The 14,261-nt window shown below is 44.9% G+C and overlaps 2 protein-coding genes across 2 annotated transcripts; both read left to right on the top strand.

Moving 5' to 3' along the window:
• Nucleotides 1–6,093: 6,093 nt before the first annotated feature.
• On the top strand, nucleotides 6,094–8,307 carry LOC145877546 (uncharacterized). Its single transcript, XM_082973279.1, has 2 exons — nucleotides 6,094–6,263; nucleotides 7,515–8,307. Exons 1-2 carry the CDS (start codon nucleotides 6,232–6,234, stop codon nucleotides 8,146–8,148), a joined length of 666 nt encoding a protein of 221 aa, XP_082829405.1. The 5' UTR covers nucleotides 6,094–6,231; the 3' UTR covers nucleotides 8,149–8,307.
• A 1,876-nt stretch (nucleotides 8,308–10,183) lies between these two features.
• Nucleotides 10,184–13,336, top strand: LOC145877547 (uncharacterized). Its single transcript, XM_082973280.1, has 2 exons — nucleotides 10,184–10,817; nucleotides 12,694–13,336. The coding sequence occupies exons 1-2, from the start codon at nucleotides 10,623–10,625 to the stop codon at nucleotides 12,871–12,873; spliced, it is 375 nt and encodes a 124-aa protein (XP_082829406.1). The 5' UTR covers nucleotides 10,184–10,622; the 3' UTR covers nucleotides 12,874–13,336.
• Nucleotides 13,337–14,261: the final 925 nt, after the last annotated feature.

Here is a 14,261-nt window from a genome sequence, read left to right as displayed (position 1 = left end):
GACTTCCTTCCATACAGTGGGAATCACCTACACAGTATATAATCTCCATGTCCTGTCACTGGCTATGTTCCAATACACATTGTAGTATGCCACTGTCACCTTGACTTGAGTTATCCTACATAGGAGACCTAGACCACCTTAGGAGCTGGTAGAATTTGCCCTGTGTGTTCTTTCGTCAGTGTCTGCCTACCCGCTGCTGCCTCACTACCCAGCTCCAGTCTCTGGTTGAGCTTTGCCAGGCCACCAGTAGAGCCCCCCAAAAAATGCATAACTAACCCGAGATAGACCACAGCTTGTCATTTCCAACACAGGACGCAAAGGCCTTCCTACCTGTTTAGGTGGGGTTTGACCAGAGTGATCCTAACCAGAAAGTACATGGTGAAGCCCAGGATGATGATCTGTCCTCCCCAACACGGGAGACTATCACCTGGGTCTTGGCCCTGTCCCTTCCCCTACCCACACCTGTTCCTGGAGGATCTTCCTGTGACATAGGAACACGTACACATACAAGCATATGGAATACACACACAAAAAATGCAGGTGGCCAGTAAAGGGTTTCCTACCCGACTGGGTGTGTTCTGCCAAGCCTCCTTGCCATGTTGGTCTCCCAAGTTATTGGTGGAAAGACTGAACTGTCCAATCACATTTTATATGACCGTGACATCAGGAGTTTCATAAGCATACGTTTATGAATCAATTATTCATGGTTTTACTATACCTAAACAACTTGTATTATTCATGTAAAAGAAAAGCATATGGACATGTGGAGATATTAACTCAATTACATAATTGTTTAACACCCCCAGGGCATCCGGCCCACGCCAGCTTGTGAATGGGGATAGGCAACTCAATAACGCATTAGTCTACAGTACAGTTAGGCCTATGTCCATTGGTAACCTGAGTCTGAGCATGATGGAGGAGTAAGCCCTATATTTTCTGTGATGGAGGATTTACAGTATATTACAATATGTTTGACCATCACGTGAAATCACAGGAGGCTGCTGAGGGGAGGACGGGCTCATGTTAATGGCTAGAATTAAGTGAATGGAATGCTATCAAACACAACCATTTATTCCATTCCAGGCATTAGTTTGAACCTGTCCGCCCCAATTAAGGTGCCACCAGTCGTCTGTGTGTGTAATGTATTCATCTTATGATAAAGGGCCTTTGGAAAGTATTCAGACCCCTTGACGTTTTCCACATTTTGTTACATTACAGCTTTATTCTAAAATGGATTCAATAAAAAAACTCCTCAGCAATCTACACACAATACCCCATAATGACAAAGTGAAAACAGGTTTTTAGACATTTGCAAATGTATTAATTTTTTTTTATTTACATAAGTATTCAGACCCTTTGCTATGAGACTCGAAATTTAGCTCAGGTGCATCCTGTTTCCATTGATCATCCTTGAGATGTTTCTACAAATTGATTGGAGATAAATTCAATTGGTAAATTAAATTGATTGGACATGATTTGGAAAGGCACACACCTGTCTATATAAGGTCCCACAGTTGACAGTGCATGTCAGAGTAAAAACCAAGCCATGAGGTCGAAGGAATTGTCCGTAGAGGTCCGAGACAGGATTGTGTCGAGACACAGATTTGGGGAATAGTACCAATTTTTTGGATTCAGCATTGAAGGTCCCCAAGAACACAGTGGCCTCCATCATTCTTAAATGGAAGAAGTTTGGAACCACCAAGACTCTTCCTAGAGCTGGCCGCCCGGCCAAACTGAGCAATCAGGGGAGAAAGACCTTGGTCTGGGAGGTGACCAAGAACCCAATAGTCTCTCTGATAGAACTCTCGAGTTCCTCTGTGGAGATGGGAGAACCTTCCAGAAGGACAACCATTTCTGCAGCACTCCACCAATCAGGCCTTTATGGTTGAGTGGCCAGACGGAAGCCACTCCTTAGTAAAATACACATGAGTTTGGAGTTTGCCAAAAGGCACCTAAAGACTTTCAGACCATGAGAAACAAGGTCTGATGAAACCAAGATTGAACTCTTTGGCCTGAATGCGAAGTATCACATCTGGAGGAAACCTGACACCATCCCTATGGTGAAGCATGGTGGTGGCAGAATCATGCTGTGGGGATGTTTTTCAGTGGCTGGGACTGGGAGGCTTGTCAGGATCGAGGCAAAGATGAATGGGGCAAATTACAGAGAGATCCTTGATGAAAACCTGCTCCAGGGTGCTCAGGACCTCAGACTGGGGCGAAGTGTCACCTTCCAACGGAACAACGACCCTAAGCACACAGCCAAGACAACGCAGTAGTGGCTTCAGGACAAGTCTCTGAAGTCAGAGCCCGGACTTGAACCTGATCGAACATCTCTGGAGAGACCTGAAAATAGCTGTGCAGCGATCAACATCCAAAATGACAGAGCTTGAGAGGATCTGCAGAAGAATGGGAGAAACTCTCCAAATACAGGTGTGCCAAGCTTGTAGCGTCATACCCAAGAAGACTTGAGGCTGTAATCGTTGCAAAGGTGATTCAACTAAGTACTGTGTCAAGGGATCTGAATACTTTCCGAATGCACTGTATATTTCATTCTTATGTGAACTACTGAACAAAAATATAAACGCAACATTCAAAGATTTTACTGAGTTACAGATCATATAAGGAAATCAGACAATTTAAATAAATTCATTAGGCCCTAATCTATGAATTTCACATGGCTGGTCAGGAATGTAGCCATGGGTGGGCCTGGCAGGGCATAGACCCACCAACTAGGGAGCCAGGTACAGTCAATCAGAATGAGTTTTTCCCCACAAAAGGGCTTAATTACAGGCAGAAATACCATCATTCACTAAACCCTAAACCTCAACGAAATTGTGTAATGAATAATGTGGAAATTGAGCAAGTTGAGGTGAATAAACTGCTTGGAGTAACCCTGGATTGTAAAAACATATTGATACAACAGTAGCTAAGAATGGGAGAAGTCTGTCCATAATAAAGTGTTGTTCTGCATTCTTAACAGCACTATTAACAAGGCAGGTCCTACAGGCCCTAGTTTTGTTGCACCTGGACTACTGTTCAGTTGTGTGGTTAGGTGCCACAAAGAGGGACTTTTGCAATTGGCTCAGAACATGGCAGCCCGGCTGGACCTTGGATGTACACAGAGAGCTAACATGTCCATCTCTCCTGGCTCAAAGTGGATTGACTTCATCACTACTTGTATTTGTGAGAGGTATTGACATTTTGAATGTTTTAACAACTGGCACACAGCTTGGACACCCATGCATACCCCACAAGACATGCCACCAGAGGTCTCTTCACGGTCCCCAAGTCCAGAACAGACTATGGGAGGTGCACAGTACTACATAGAGCCATGACTACATGGAACTGTATTCCACATCAAGTAACTGATGCAAGCAGTAAAATCAGATTTTAAAAACTGATAAAAATACACTTTATGGAACAGCGGGGACTGTGAAGAGACACAGGCACAGACACATGCATACACACACACATACACGTGGCATTTGTAGATGTGGAGTAGTGGCCTGAAGGCACACACTTAATGTGTTGTGAAATCTGTTGTGAATGTATTGTAATGTTTTTTAAATTGTATATCTGTGTTAATGTTGCTGGACCCCAGGAAGAGTAGCTGCTGCCAAGGCAGCAGCTACTCTTAACGAGATGCAGAGAGATGCAGAGCTCAAATGCCAATTGCTGAAAGCAAACTACATTTTCCTTGAGGTATTTGAAGAAATGAGGCTCATCTGGGCTGTTTTCTAATTGGATTATAGGGGTTCATGGAGGATAATGACCCCAATGCTAACATCTAGGCATGTCTTCTTTTACCAGCTCTGCTGAGGCTCCTATAGTACCTACCTGTGGGGACAACTACCTGTGGGAACAAAGTGGATAGAGCCACACTTAGGCCTACTCATTATCAGACTATTGTCGGCAATAGCCTGACGAGGCCATTCCGCAACTCTATTCCCCAAATTCCAATGTTTAACTGGGGCAATAGGCTTAATGGGGTCATCATCCCTCTAATTAGCTACATTTGTTCCTGGACCAGGTTGAATATTGCCGGTGCAACATGTGGAGGCAAAACTTGATACGCAATAGCCAGAAAAGCCATTTTATTTGATGGATTATTGTCAAAAGAAGAATTGTACATTTCTCACTATCAGTGGTGTAAAGTACTTAAGTAAAAATACTTTAAAGTACTACTTAAGAAGGTTTTTGGGGTATCTGTACTTTTCTTTACTATTTATAATTTTACAGCTTTTATTTTTACTTCACTACATTCCTAAAGAAAAGAATGTATTTTTTACTCCATACATTTTTCCTGACACCCAAAGTACTCGTTACATTTTGAATGCTTAGCAGGACAGGAAATGGTCCAAATCACACTATCAAGAAAACACATGGTCATCCCTACTGCCTCTGATCTGGCGGACTCACTGAACACAAATGCTTCATTTGTAAATGATGTCTGAGTGTTGGAGTGTGCCCCTGGCTTTTGGGAAATTAAAAAAATAAAAAAATGGCACCATCTGGTTTGCTTAATACAAGGAATTTGAAATTATTTATACTTTTGCTTTTACTTTTGATACTTAAGTATATTTTAGCAATTACATTCACTTTTGATACTTAAATATATTTAAAACCAAATACTTTTAGACTTTTACTCAAGTAGTGTTTTACTGGGTGACATTCACTTTTACTTGAGTCATTTTCTATTAAGGTATCTTTACTCAAGTTTGACAATTGGGTACTTTTTCCACCACTGCTCACTATTATATTGATATTTCAGTTAAGTGCATTGAGTATAGTAAGTTAATTTCAACTGCTGACACTTCATATTCCCACAATGAATAAAAACATGTCTTATTATTTGTATGTTTTTGTACGCTTTTGTCATATTCCAATCTAAAACATGCATAATATCAAACACTAGAAATGTTGCTCTTTCAAATGTGGTTATATGGTAAGAGAGACGTCTAATTCATACAGTCAATGATCTCTCTCTGTCTCTCTCTCTCTCTCTCTCTCGCTCTCTCTCTCTCTCTCTCTCTCTCTCTATCTATCTATCTCTCTGTCTCGCTCGCTCTCTCGCTCTCTCGCTCTCTCTCTCTCTCTCTCGCTCTCTCTCTCTCTCTCTCTCTCTCTCCCTCACTCTCTCTCTCCCCCTCTCTCTCTCTCTCTCCCTCTCTCTCTCTCCCCCCCTCTCTCTCTCTCTCTCTCTCTCAGCTGTCATCCTCCCTACACTCGTAGACAAAAATTGTTTCAAAAGGGTTCTGCGGCTGTCCCCATTGGAGAACCCTTTTGGTTTCAGATAGAACCCTTTCTGTTTCCAGGAATAACTATTTTGCGTTCCATGTAGAACCCACTGTGGAAAGGGTTCTACATGCAACCCAAAAGGGTTCTGCCTGGAACCAAAAGGGTTCTACCTGGAACCAAAAGGGGCTCTTCAAAGGGTTCTCCTATGGGGACAGCCAAATAAACATTTTTGGTTCTAGATAGCACGTTTTTGTTCTAAGAGTGTACAATAAAGAGGCGCCTCCATATTTCCTGGTTCCTGGCCTGTCTGCATTTACCATAATCCTCTACTTCAACGTCGTTGAGATTGTTGGTGAGCTTCACAGCTTATAATTGTTTCCAGGCACAGGAGCCTGCTGTCTCATGGCACATGAAGGTTCTGTCCCAAATGGTACCCTATTACCTACATAGTACACTACTTCTGACCAGGGCCCATAGGGTGCCATTTGGGACGCACACAAAGAACCAAGTGATTTATTGAACTGAGACATGAACAACTTGGGAGTCATAAAGAAAAACATGAAATTCCATTCAACCCTCTCAGCTAGCCTGCTGATGTGATGTTGCACAGACAGTAAAGAAATGCAGGGATTTGGGGTTGGAGTCCTTGGAAAGTTAAATATTTGGGTTAGCCTTTTGTTTTACTTTTGATAATATGTGTAGACTTGTTACCAGATTAAGATTTTGTGGTGTTTTATGAATAAATCAACCAAACCTCCAACAGCAGTAGTGATAAAGTCCATGTGACAGTGCACCCCTTTGCACTCATGACAACAGCAGTAGTGATAAAGTCCATGTGACAGTGCACCCCTTTGCACTCATGACAACAGCAGTAGGCAATTCATTCCTAAGACCATTTCAAAGAGTGCTTAGTGCCAGCGTCAGATGATACAACTAATGGTGAAATGACATATTTTCTCCCTTAGGTAACCTGTATTTTATGGGATACTCAAAATGGCTACTGTTGTCCAGTCTACTTGTAGCAGGTGAGACAAATACAAATTCTGGAGTGTTAGTGGTTTTTCTGTTGCTGCACTGTAGGCCTATACAGAGTCATTTGAACGGTAAGGAAATCATTTACAATTGTGTGTGTGTGTGTGTGTGTGTGTGTGTGTGTGTGTGTGTGTGTGTGTGTGTGTGTGTGTGTGTGTGTGTGTGTGTGTGTGTGTGTGGGGGAGAGAGAGAGAGAGAGAGAGGAGAGAGGCGAGAGAGAGCTTGATAGAAAGAGAGATGGATGGCGTGGCCCTGTTATTTTTATAGTCAATGATTCGGTCACACAATCTAGACCTATTTAACCTATGTGCTGATGCCACAGGTACTGGTGCAGGAGCAGGCTCCTCCATCTTTGGCTTCCTCACAAGTCCTCGCGAAATTCTTGCTTGAGGAATTGCTCTTTTCTAAGAAGCTATTTTTGTTTATTTTTGACCATTTTGATTGAAAATAATCACAGTAAGGTGCTTAATTGTTACCCAGAAATGATTTGATATTGAGATAAAACAGCTGCATTGGACCTTTGAGTTTAGGTACTGCCTCCCTGATTTTAAGCAGGTTGATGTTTATTGGGATGACTCTTGTCATTGAGGTCGAACTGAGAAATTTCCGCTAGGTGGGCCAGCTGCAAAGTAAAAACTGGCTGTATTAACTAATCGATATTTTTCGTATTGCTTTTTGTTCTTAATTTAAGGTTAGGCTTAGGCATTACAGTTAGCTGTGTGGTTAGGGTTAGGGTTAGGGTTAGGCATTACAGTTAGCTGTGTGGTTAAGGTTAGGTTTAAGGTTAGGGTTAAGGTTAGGCTTAGGCATTACAGTTAGCTGTGTGGTTAAGGTTAGGGTTAAGGTTAGGGTTAAGGTTAGGCTTAGGCATTACAGTTAGCTGTGTGGTTAAGGTTAGGGTTAAGGGTAAGGTTAGGCATAAAAGTTAGCAGTGTGTTTAAGGTTAGGTTTAAAGTTAGGCATAGGCATTACAGTTAGCAGTGTGGTTAAGGTTAGGTTTAAGGTTAGGGTTAAGGTTAGGCTTAGGCATTACAGTTAGCTGTGTGGTTAAGGTTAGGGTTAAGGTTAAGGTTAGGGTTAGGCATTAAGGTTAGGGTTAAGGTTAGGCTTAGTTTTAAAATAAATTTGTGGTTATGCCTCCAGAACAATATTCATGACGAAAAACGCTAATCTGCTCTTATTAAGTCTGTTTTCTTCCTTTTGATGCCTAATGAACACAACCTCGGTATCGTCTCTGTTTGCAGCGTTTACCATCACCATCACCATCACCACTATCACCACCATCAACATTACCACATCACCACCACCACCATCATCACCACCATCACCACCATCACCACCATCATCAACACCATCACCAACATTATCATCACCATCACCACCATCACCACCATCACCAACACCATCACCAACATTATCATCACCATCAACACCACCATCATCAACACCATCACCAACACTATAACCACCATCACCATCATCACCATCACCATCATCATCATCACTGCCATCACCATCACCACCATCATCATCACTACCATCACCACCATCACCATCACCACCACCACCATCACTACCACCATCACCAACACTATCACCACCATCCCATCAACACCACCATCATCACCCCACCATCACCACCATCATCACCTCCATCACCATCACCACCATCATCGCCGCCATCCCATCACCATCAACACCATCATCACCACCATCATCACCATCACCACTACCATCATCACCTCCATAACCATCACCTCACACCATCGCCACCATCACCATCGCCACCATCACCACCACCATCACCACTCACCATCACCACCATCACCACCATCACCACCATCATCACCATCACCACTACCATCATCACCTCCATAACCATCACCATCATCACCATCGCCACCATCACCACCATCACCATCGCCACCATCAGCCCACCATCACCTCATCACCATCACCACCATCACCACTTAAACCACTAACACCATCACCACCACCATCACCACCATCATCACCTCCATCACCATCACCACCATCATCGCCACCATCACCATCACCATCACACCATCATCACCACCATCATCACCATCACCACTACCTCATCACCTCCATAACCATCACCATCATCACCATCGCCACCATCACCATCGCCACCATCACCACCACCATCACCATCATCACCATCACCACCATCACCACCATCACCACCATCATCACCATCACCACTCCATCATCACCTCCATAACCATCACCATCATCACCATCGCCACCACCCCATCACCATCGCCACCATCAGCCCACCATCACCATCATCACCATCACCACCATCACCACTTAAACCACTAACACCATCACCACCACCATCACCACCATCATCACCACCATCACCACCACCATAATCACCTCCATCACCAACACCATCACCGCATCATCACCACCATCACCACCATCATCAACACTATCATCAACACCATCACCAACGTCACCATCAGCACCATCACCATCATCACCTCCATCACTACCATCACCACCATCACCACCACCACCACCACCACCATCATCACCACCATCACCAATACTATCACCACCATGACCATCATCACCACCACCATCACCACCATCATCACCTCCATCACCATCACCATCACCACCATCATCACCGCCATCACCATCACCACCACCACCTCCATCACTACCATCACCACCATCACCACCACCACCATCATCACCACCATCACCAATACTATCACCACCATCACCATCAACACCACCATGACCATCATCACAACCACCATCACCACCATCATCACCTCCATCACCATCACCATCACCACCATCATCACCGCCATCACCATCACCACCACCATCATCATAACCATCATCACCATCACCACCATCACCACCATCATCACCATCACCACTACCATCATCACCTCTATAACATCACCATCATCACCATCGCCACCATCACCACCACCATCATCATCATCTCCACCATCACCACCATCACCACTAACACCACTAACACCACCACCACCACCATCACCACCATCATCATCACCATGACCACCATCACCACCACCATAATCACCTCCATCACCAACACCATCACCGCATCATCACCACCACCACCACCATCATCAACACCATCATCAACACCATCACCAACGTCACCATCATCACCTCCATCACTACCATCACCACTATCACCATCACCACCACCACCATCATCACCACCATCACCAACACTATCACCACCATCACCATCAACACCACCATCACCATCATCACCACCACCATCACCACCATCATCACCTCCATCACCATCACCATCACCACCATCATCACCGCCATACCATCACCATCACCACCACCATCATCACCACCATCATCACCATCATCACCATCGCCACCATCACCACCATCACCATCGCCACCATCACCATCATCACCACCATCACCACTAACACCACTAACACCATCACCACCACCATCATCATCACCATCACCAACATCACCACCACCATAATCACCTCCATCACCAACACCATCACCACCATCACCATCACCACCATCATCAACACCATCATCAACACCATCACCAACGTCACCATCGGCACCATCACCATCATCACCTCCATCATCACCATCACTACTAACACCACTAACACCATCACCATCACCACCATCATCACCATCCCCATCACCACCATCACAATCATCACCACTAACACCATCACTATCATCACCCCATCATCAACACCATCACCAACGTCACCATCATCACCACCATCATCAACACCATCACCACCATCATCACCAACGTCACCATCACCACCATCATCAACACCATCACCACCATCATCAACACCATCACCCCCATCATCACCAACGTCACCATCACCACGTCACCATCAACACCATCACCAACGTCACCATCAGCACCATCACCCCCACTAACACCAACACCATCACCACCATCGTCACCACCACCTAGATAATCCATCCTCCAAGGTTTACCCACTACAGCTCTATGCTTCATGAATACTAGCCCACACAGCAAACATCCGTTCTTATGCATGTATTTTCAATCTCCTGTTCAGAGTTAGTGGGTACATTAAATTAACACTAGCCTGCAGTATATGATGTTATTAAACTTGCATATGCATACTAATTCATAACTCATGTATACATACTTTATAAAACCAATGTAACACTTGAAAACATTTGGAAACATTTGTAAAACACTGCACCCTTAACACCCTCACAAATTAAAATGCTGAAATGTTTTACTCAACCATCTCAGCACCCCTCCCTGCCCTCTTCCTCTCCTCCCCCTCCTCCAGACCTTCATGTGTCTGATGTGGATCCTACTCCTGTTTGTGGTGCTGGCCCTGTACTGGGACATACCACCTGTCAGCTCCGGGGAGGAACGTATGGCTGTGGGAGAGATCAAGGAGGAAGAGGAGGAGCTGTTGGTAGGGTCTGAAGACCCTAGAGACGTACGGGGCGATCTGGGACGACCACATCGAGACCTTTCCAAGAAGGTGTGCTGTTCGTTTCTCACCATCTTGTCTGTTGAGTAGGAAGAGATGTCACTGTCTATTAGTGCATGTTAGGTGTCTCCTGTATCGATTCTGTCTCAAGTATCTGTTATGTGCCAGCTTGTATGTGTGTGTGAGAGTGTATGTGGTTGTGTGTGTGGGTGTGTGGGTGGGGTGTGGCTGTGTGTGTGTGGGGGGGGGGGGGGGGGGGGGGGGGGGGGGGGGCTGTGTGTGTGTGGCTGTGTGTGTGTGTGTGTGTGTGTGTGTGTGTGTGTGTGTGTGTGTGTGTGTGTGGGGGGGGGATTCCTCATTCTCTCTGTTGAGTTCACACTCTTCAACCAGACAGCGCTGGAGGTGAGAGCAGCTGCAAAACTGTACCTCTCACAAAATCAGCCTAAGCAAGGACTACATCGTTTTTTTACTATCATAAGACATTTATACAATTTTGACTTTGCAGCTTGGTCATAGAGTGGGTGCTGGGAGCCCTTTCCCATCAAGGGTGCATTTGTAAATTCACTCTGGCTAGCTCAATTCACTCTGGAGATCTTCGTTGGCTGTACTTGGCCTTGTCTCAGGGAAGTAGGTTGGTGGTTGAAGATATCCCTCTAGTGGTATCGGGGGATGTGTTTTGGCAAAGTGGGTGGGGTTATATCCTGCCTGTTTGGCCCTGTCCGGGGGTATCGTCAGACAGGGCCACAGTGTCTCCCGACCCCTCCTTTCTCAGCCTCCAGTATTTATGCTGCAATAGTTTATGCGTTAGGGGGCTAGGGTCAGTCTGTTATATCTGGAGTATTTCTCCTGTCTTATCCGGTGTCCTGTATTAATTTAAGTATGCTCCCTCTAATTCTCTCTTTCTCGCTCTCTCTCTTTTTCTCTTTCTCTTTCTCCTTCTGTCTCTCTTTCTCTCTTTCTCTCGGAGGACCTGAGCCCTAGGACCATGCCTCAGAACTACCTGGCCTGATGACTCCTTGCTGTCCCCAGTCCACCTGGTCATGCTGTTGCTCCAGTTTCAACTGTTCTGCCTGCAGCAATGGAACCCTGACTTGTTCACTGGACGTGCTACCTTGTCCTAGACCTGCTGTTTTGGACTCTCTACCACACTTGCTGTCTAACTCTGAATGATCGGCTATGAAAAGCCAACTGACATTTACTCATGAGGTGCTGACCTGTTGCACCCTCTACAACCACTGTGATTATTATTATCTAACCCTGCTGGTCATCTATGAACGTTTGAACATCTTGGCCATGTTCTGTTATAATCTCCACCCGGCACAGCCAGAAGAGAACTGGCTACCCCTCAGAGCCTGGTTCCTCTCTAGGTTTCTTCCTAGGTTCTGGCCTTTCTAGGGAGTTTTTCCTAGCCACCGTGCTCCTACATCTGCATTGCTTGCTGTTTGGAGTTTTAGGCTGGGTTTCTGTACAGCACTTTGTGACATCGGCTGATGTAAAAAGGGCTTTATAAATACATTTGATTGATTGATTGATTGATTGATACTCCAGTAAACATCAGCCAAAAAGCGTAATCAAATTATTGCCTGTAACACAGTTACAGTCATTAACCCCTTAAACAACATGAAACATGTATAACCAGCTCTGCTATAATGGTCAGAGTGAGGTATTCTTTCATTTGTGCCTTAAAGTAGCTTGCAAGCTAGCCAACGTTAGCCAGTTAGCTTGGGTACTTGACTTAGGTCAGAACGCTCGGATCAACCCAACTCCTCCGCTCTGAATTTACGATTTACTAACAGACAGTCTGACAACACTCTGAATTTATGAACGGCCCAGAGTGCACTCTGACACTCCACAGTGAATTTACAAACGCAGCCCAAGAAGTAAATAAATGGTGACGTAATTTCCCTGTCTTCCCCTCCCTCTCTAGACCATGGTGACTGACCCAGAACTTCAGCGAGCTGGCCAACAGCCTGATGTACAGCCTGTGTGGCGTGGAGGTGATCCTGGGCTTCTTCTTGGTGCGTTGGTTCAGCTGCCAGGTGGAGGATCGCATGGTGCTGGCAGTCTGCAGCGCAACCTGAATCTTCCTGGCCAGCCCCCAGGGTGAGTGGGTGAGAGTAGGGTGAAGTTACCCCTCGACTCTGCCCCACTAATGGTTAATGTTAGGGTTGGGGGAGGGGAAGATCTGTACCTAGGGGAAATTCCACCTCAGAGCGAGTGGCTGAGAGAGCCTGTACCACCACCACCCACTGTGTATGGCATGTCATTCCATCCCCACGGTCGAGACTCTAAAGTCACAGCAGAGAAAACACAAGGTGGGAGTCTGACTTACATGGTCACCGTTTGACTCATGACATGGCAGTTTGACTCCGTATCACTCCTGTTACATAAGCAGATGTGATCATTGCATGTATTGGATCCTTGAGCTGGATAAAATCCTGATTTATGGTTAAGTTTAGACCTGTTATTTCCTTGAAGGAATACAAAGATTGATATTAAAGATTTATAAAAAATTAACTAATGAAATGTTTTAGCTTTGTTTGTGTTTTATTAAAGGTCCAATACAGGTGTTTCAGTTTTTTTTTCTGTGATTGTTTTCAATTAAAATGGTCAAAAATAAACAAAAATAACGTCTTAGCAAAAAACTATTTCTCAAACAATAATTTTGCTAGGACTTCCTGGTAAAGGTCTGAGGGGGGAGGGGAAAACTAAAAACTAGCTGTTATTAGCAGAGAGGTTTGGAATTCGCTTTCTTATTGGTATATTAACTCATTTACCACCTGGTGATGTCACCAGGATGGCTAAAATTCCATCCCATCAAAACAGACTGAAATTTCAGGTGGTCTTTCAAATAGCTCTTACACTAAAAGGGCATTATCATAATTTTCACATCTTCACAGTATTATTCCAACCTCATAGTGTGGAAATATATCTATAAAATCACGTTTTCGACTCCACTGGGCCTTTAACCTTCTGCAAAGGTGCCAACAATGCACTTGTGTGAAGGCTTAGTCAATCTCAGGGAATCAGGCCATTTGACTAACCCCCTTAGGCAATGAGGCAATGAGGCTCTGACTCATGGCAATGCTGAGATTGATTAGGGGAATGATCATTAACTAGAGGAGGCCACGATGCTCTCAAATCACTAAATGGTCATTTGTTTTACAGGAAATAGAGGTCATTAATCACTACAATGAATGGGATTGTGCATGTGTGTGTGTGTGTGTGTGTGTGTGTGTGTGTGTGTGTGTGTGTGTGTGTGTGTGTGTGTGTGTGGTGTGTGTGTGTGTGTGTGTGTGCGTGTGTACGTGCGTGCGTGCGTGCGTGTATATGTACGTGTGTGTGTTCCTGGTAGTGTCTAAGGTTCAGTCAAGACGTGAGGGGATCTGTTGGGGGGCTGGCGACTATCCCGGGGCCTCTCTGGGCAGGAGGGCTGACTGGTAACATATCTGATACTTGGAATGATGCTGGCTCTTCTCCTTATACATTCACAGT

Source organism: Salmo salar, chromosome 03 (genome assembly GCF_965601325.2).
Source record: "Salmo salar chromosome 03, fSalSal1, whole genome shotgun sequence".
Taxonomy (NCBI): domain Eukaryota; kingdom Metazoa; phylum Chordata; class Actinopteri; order Salmoniformes; family Salmonidae; genus Salmo; species Salmo salar.
Note: the sequence above shows the minus strand (reverse complement) of the source record. Positions and strands in the feature narration are given on the sequence as shown.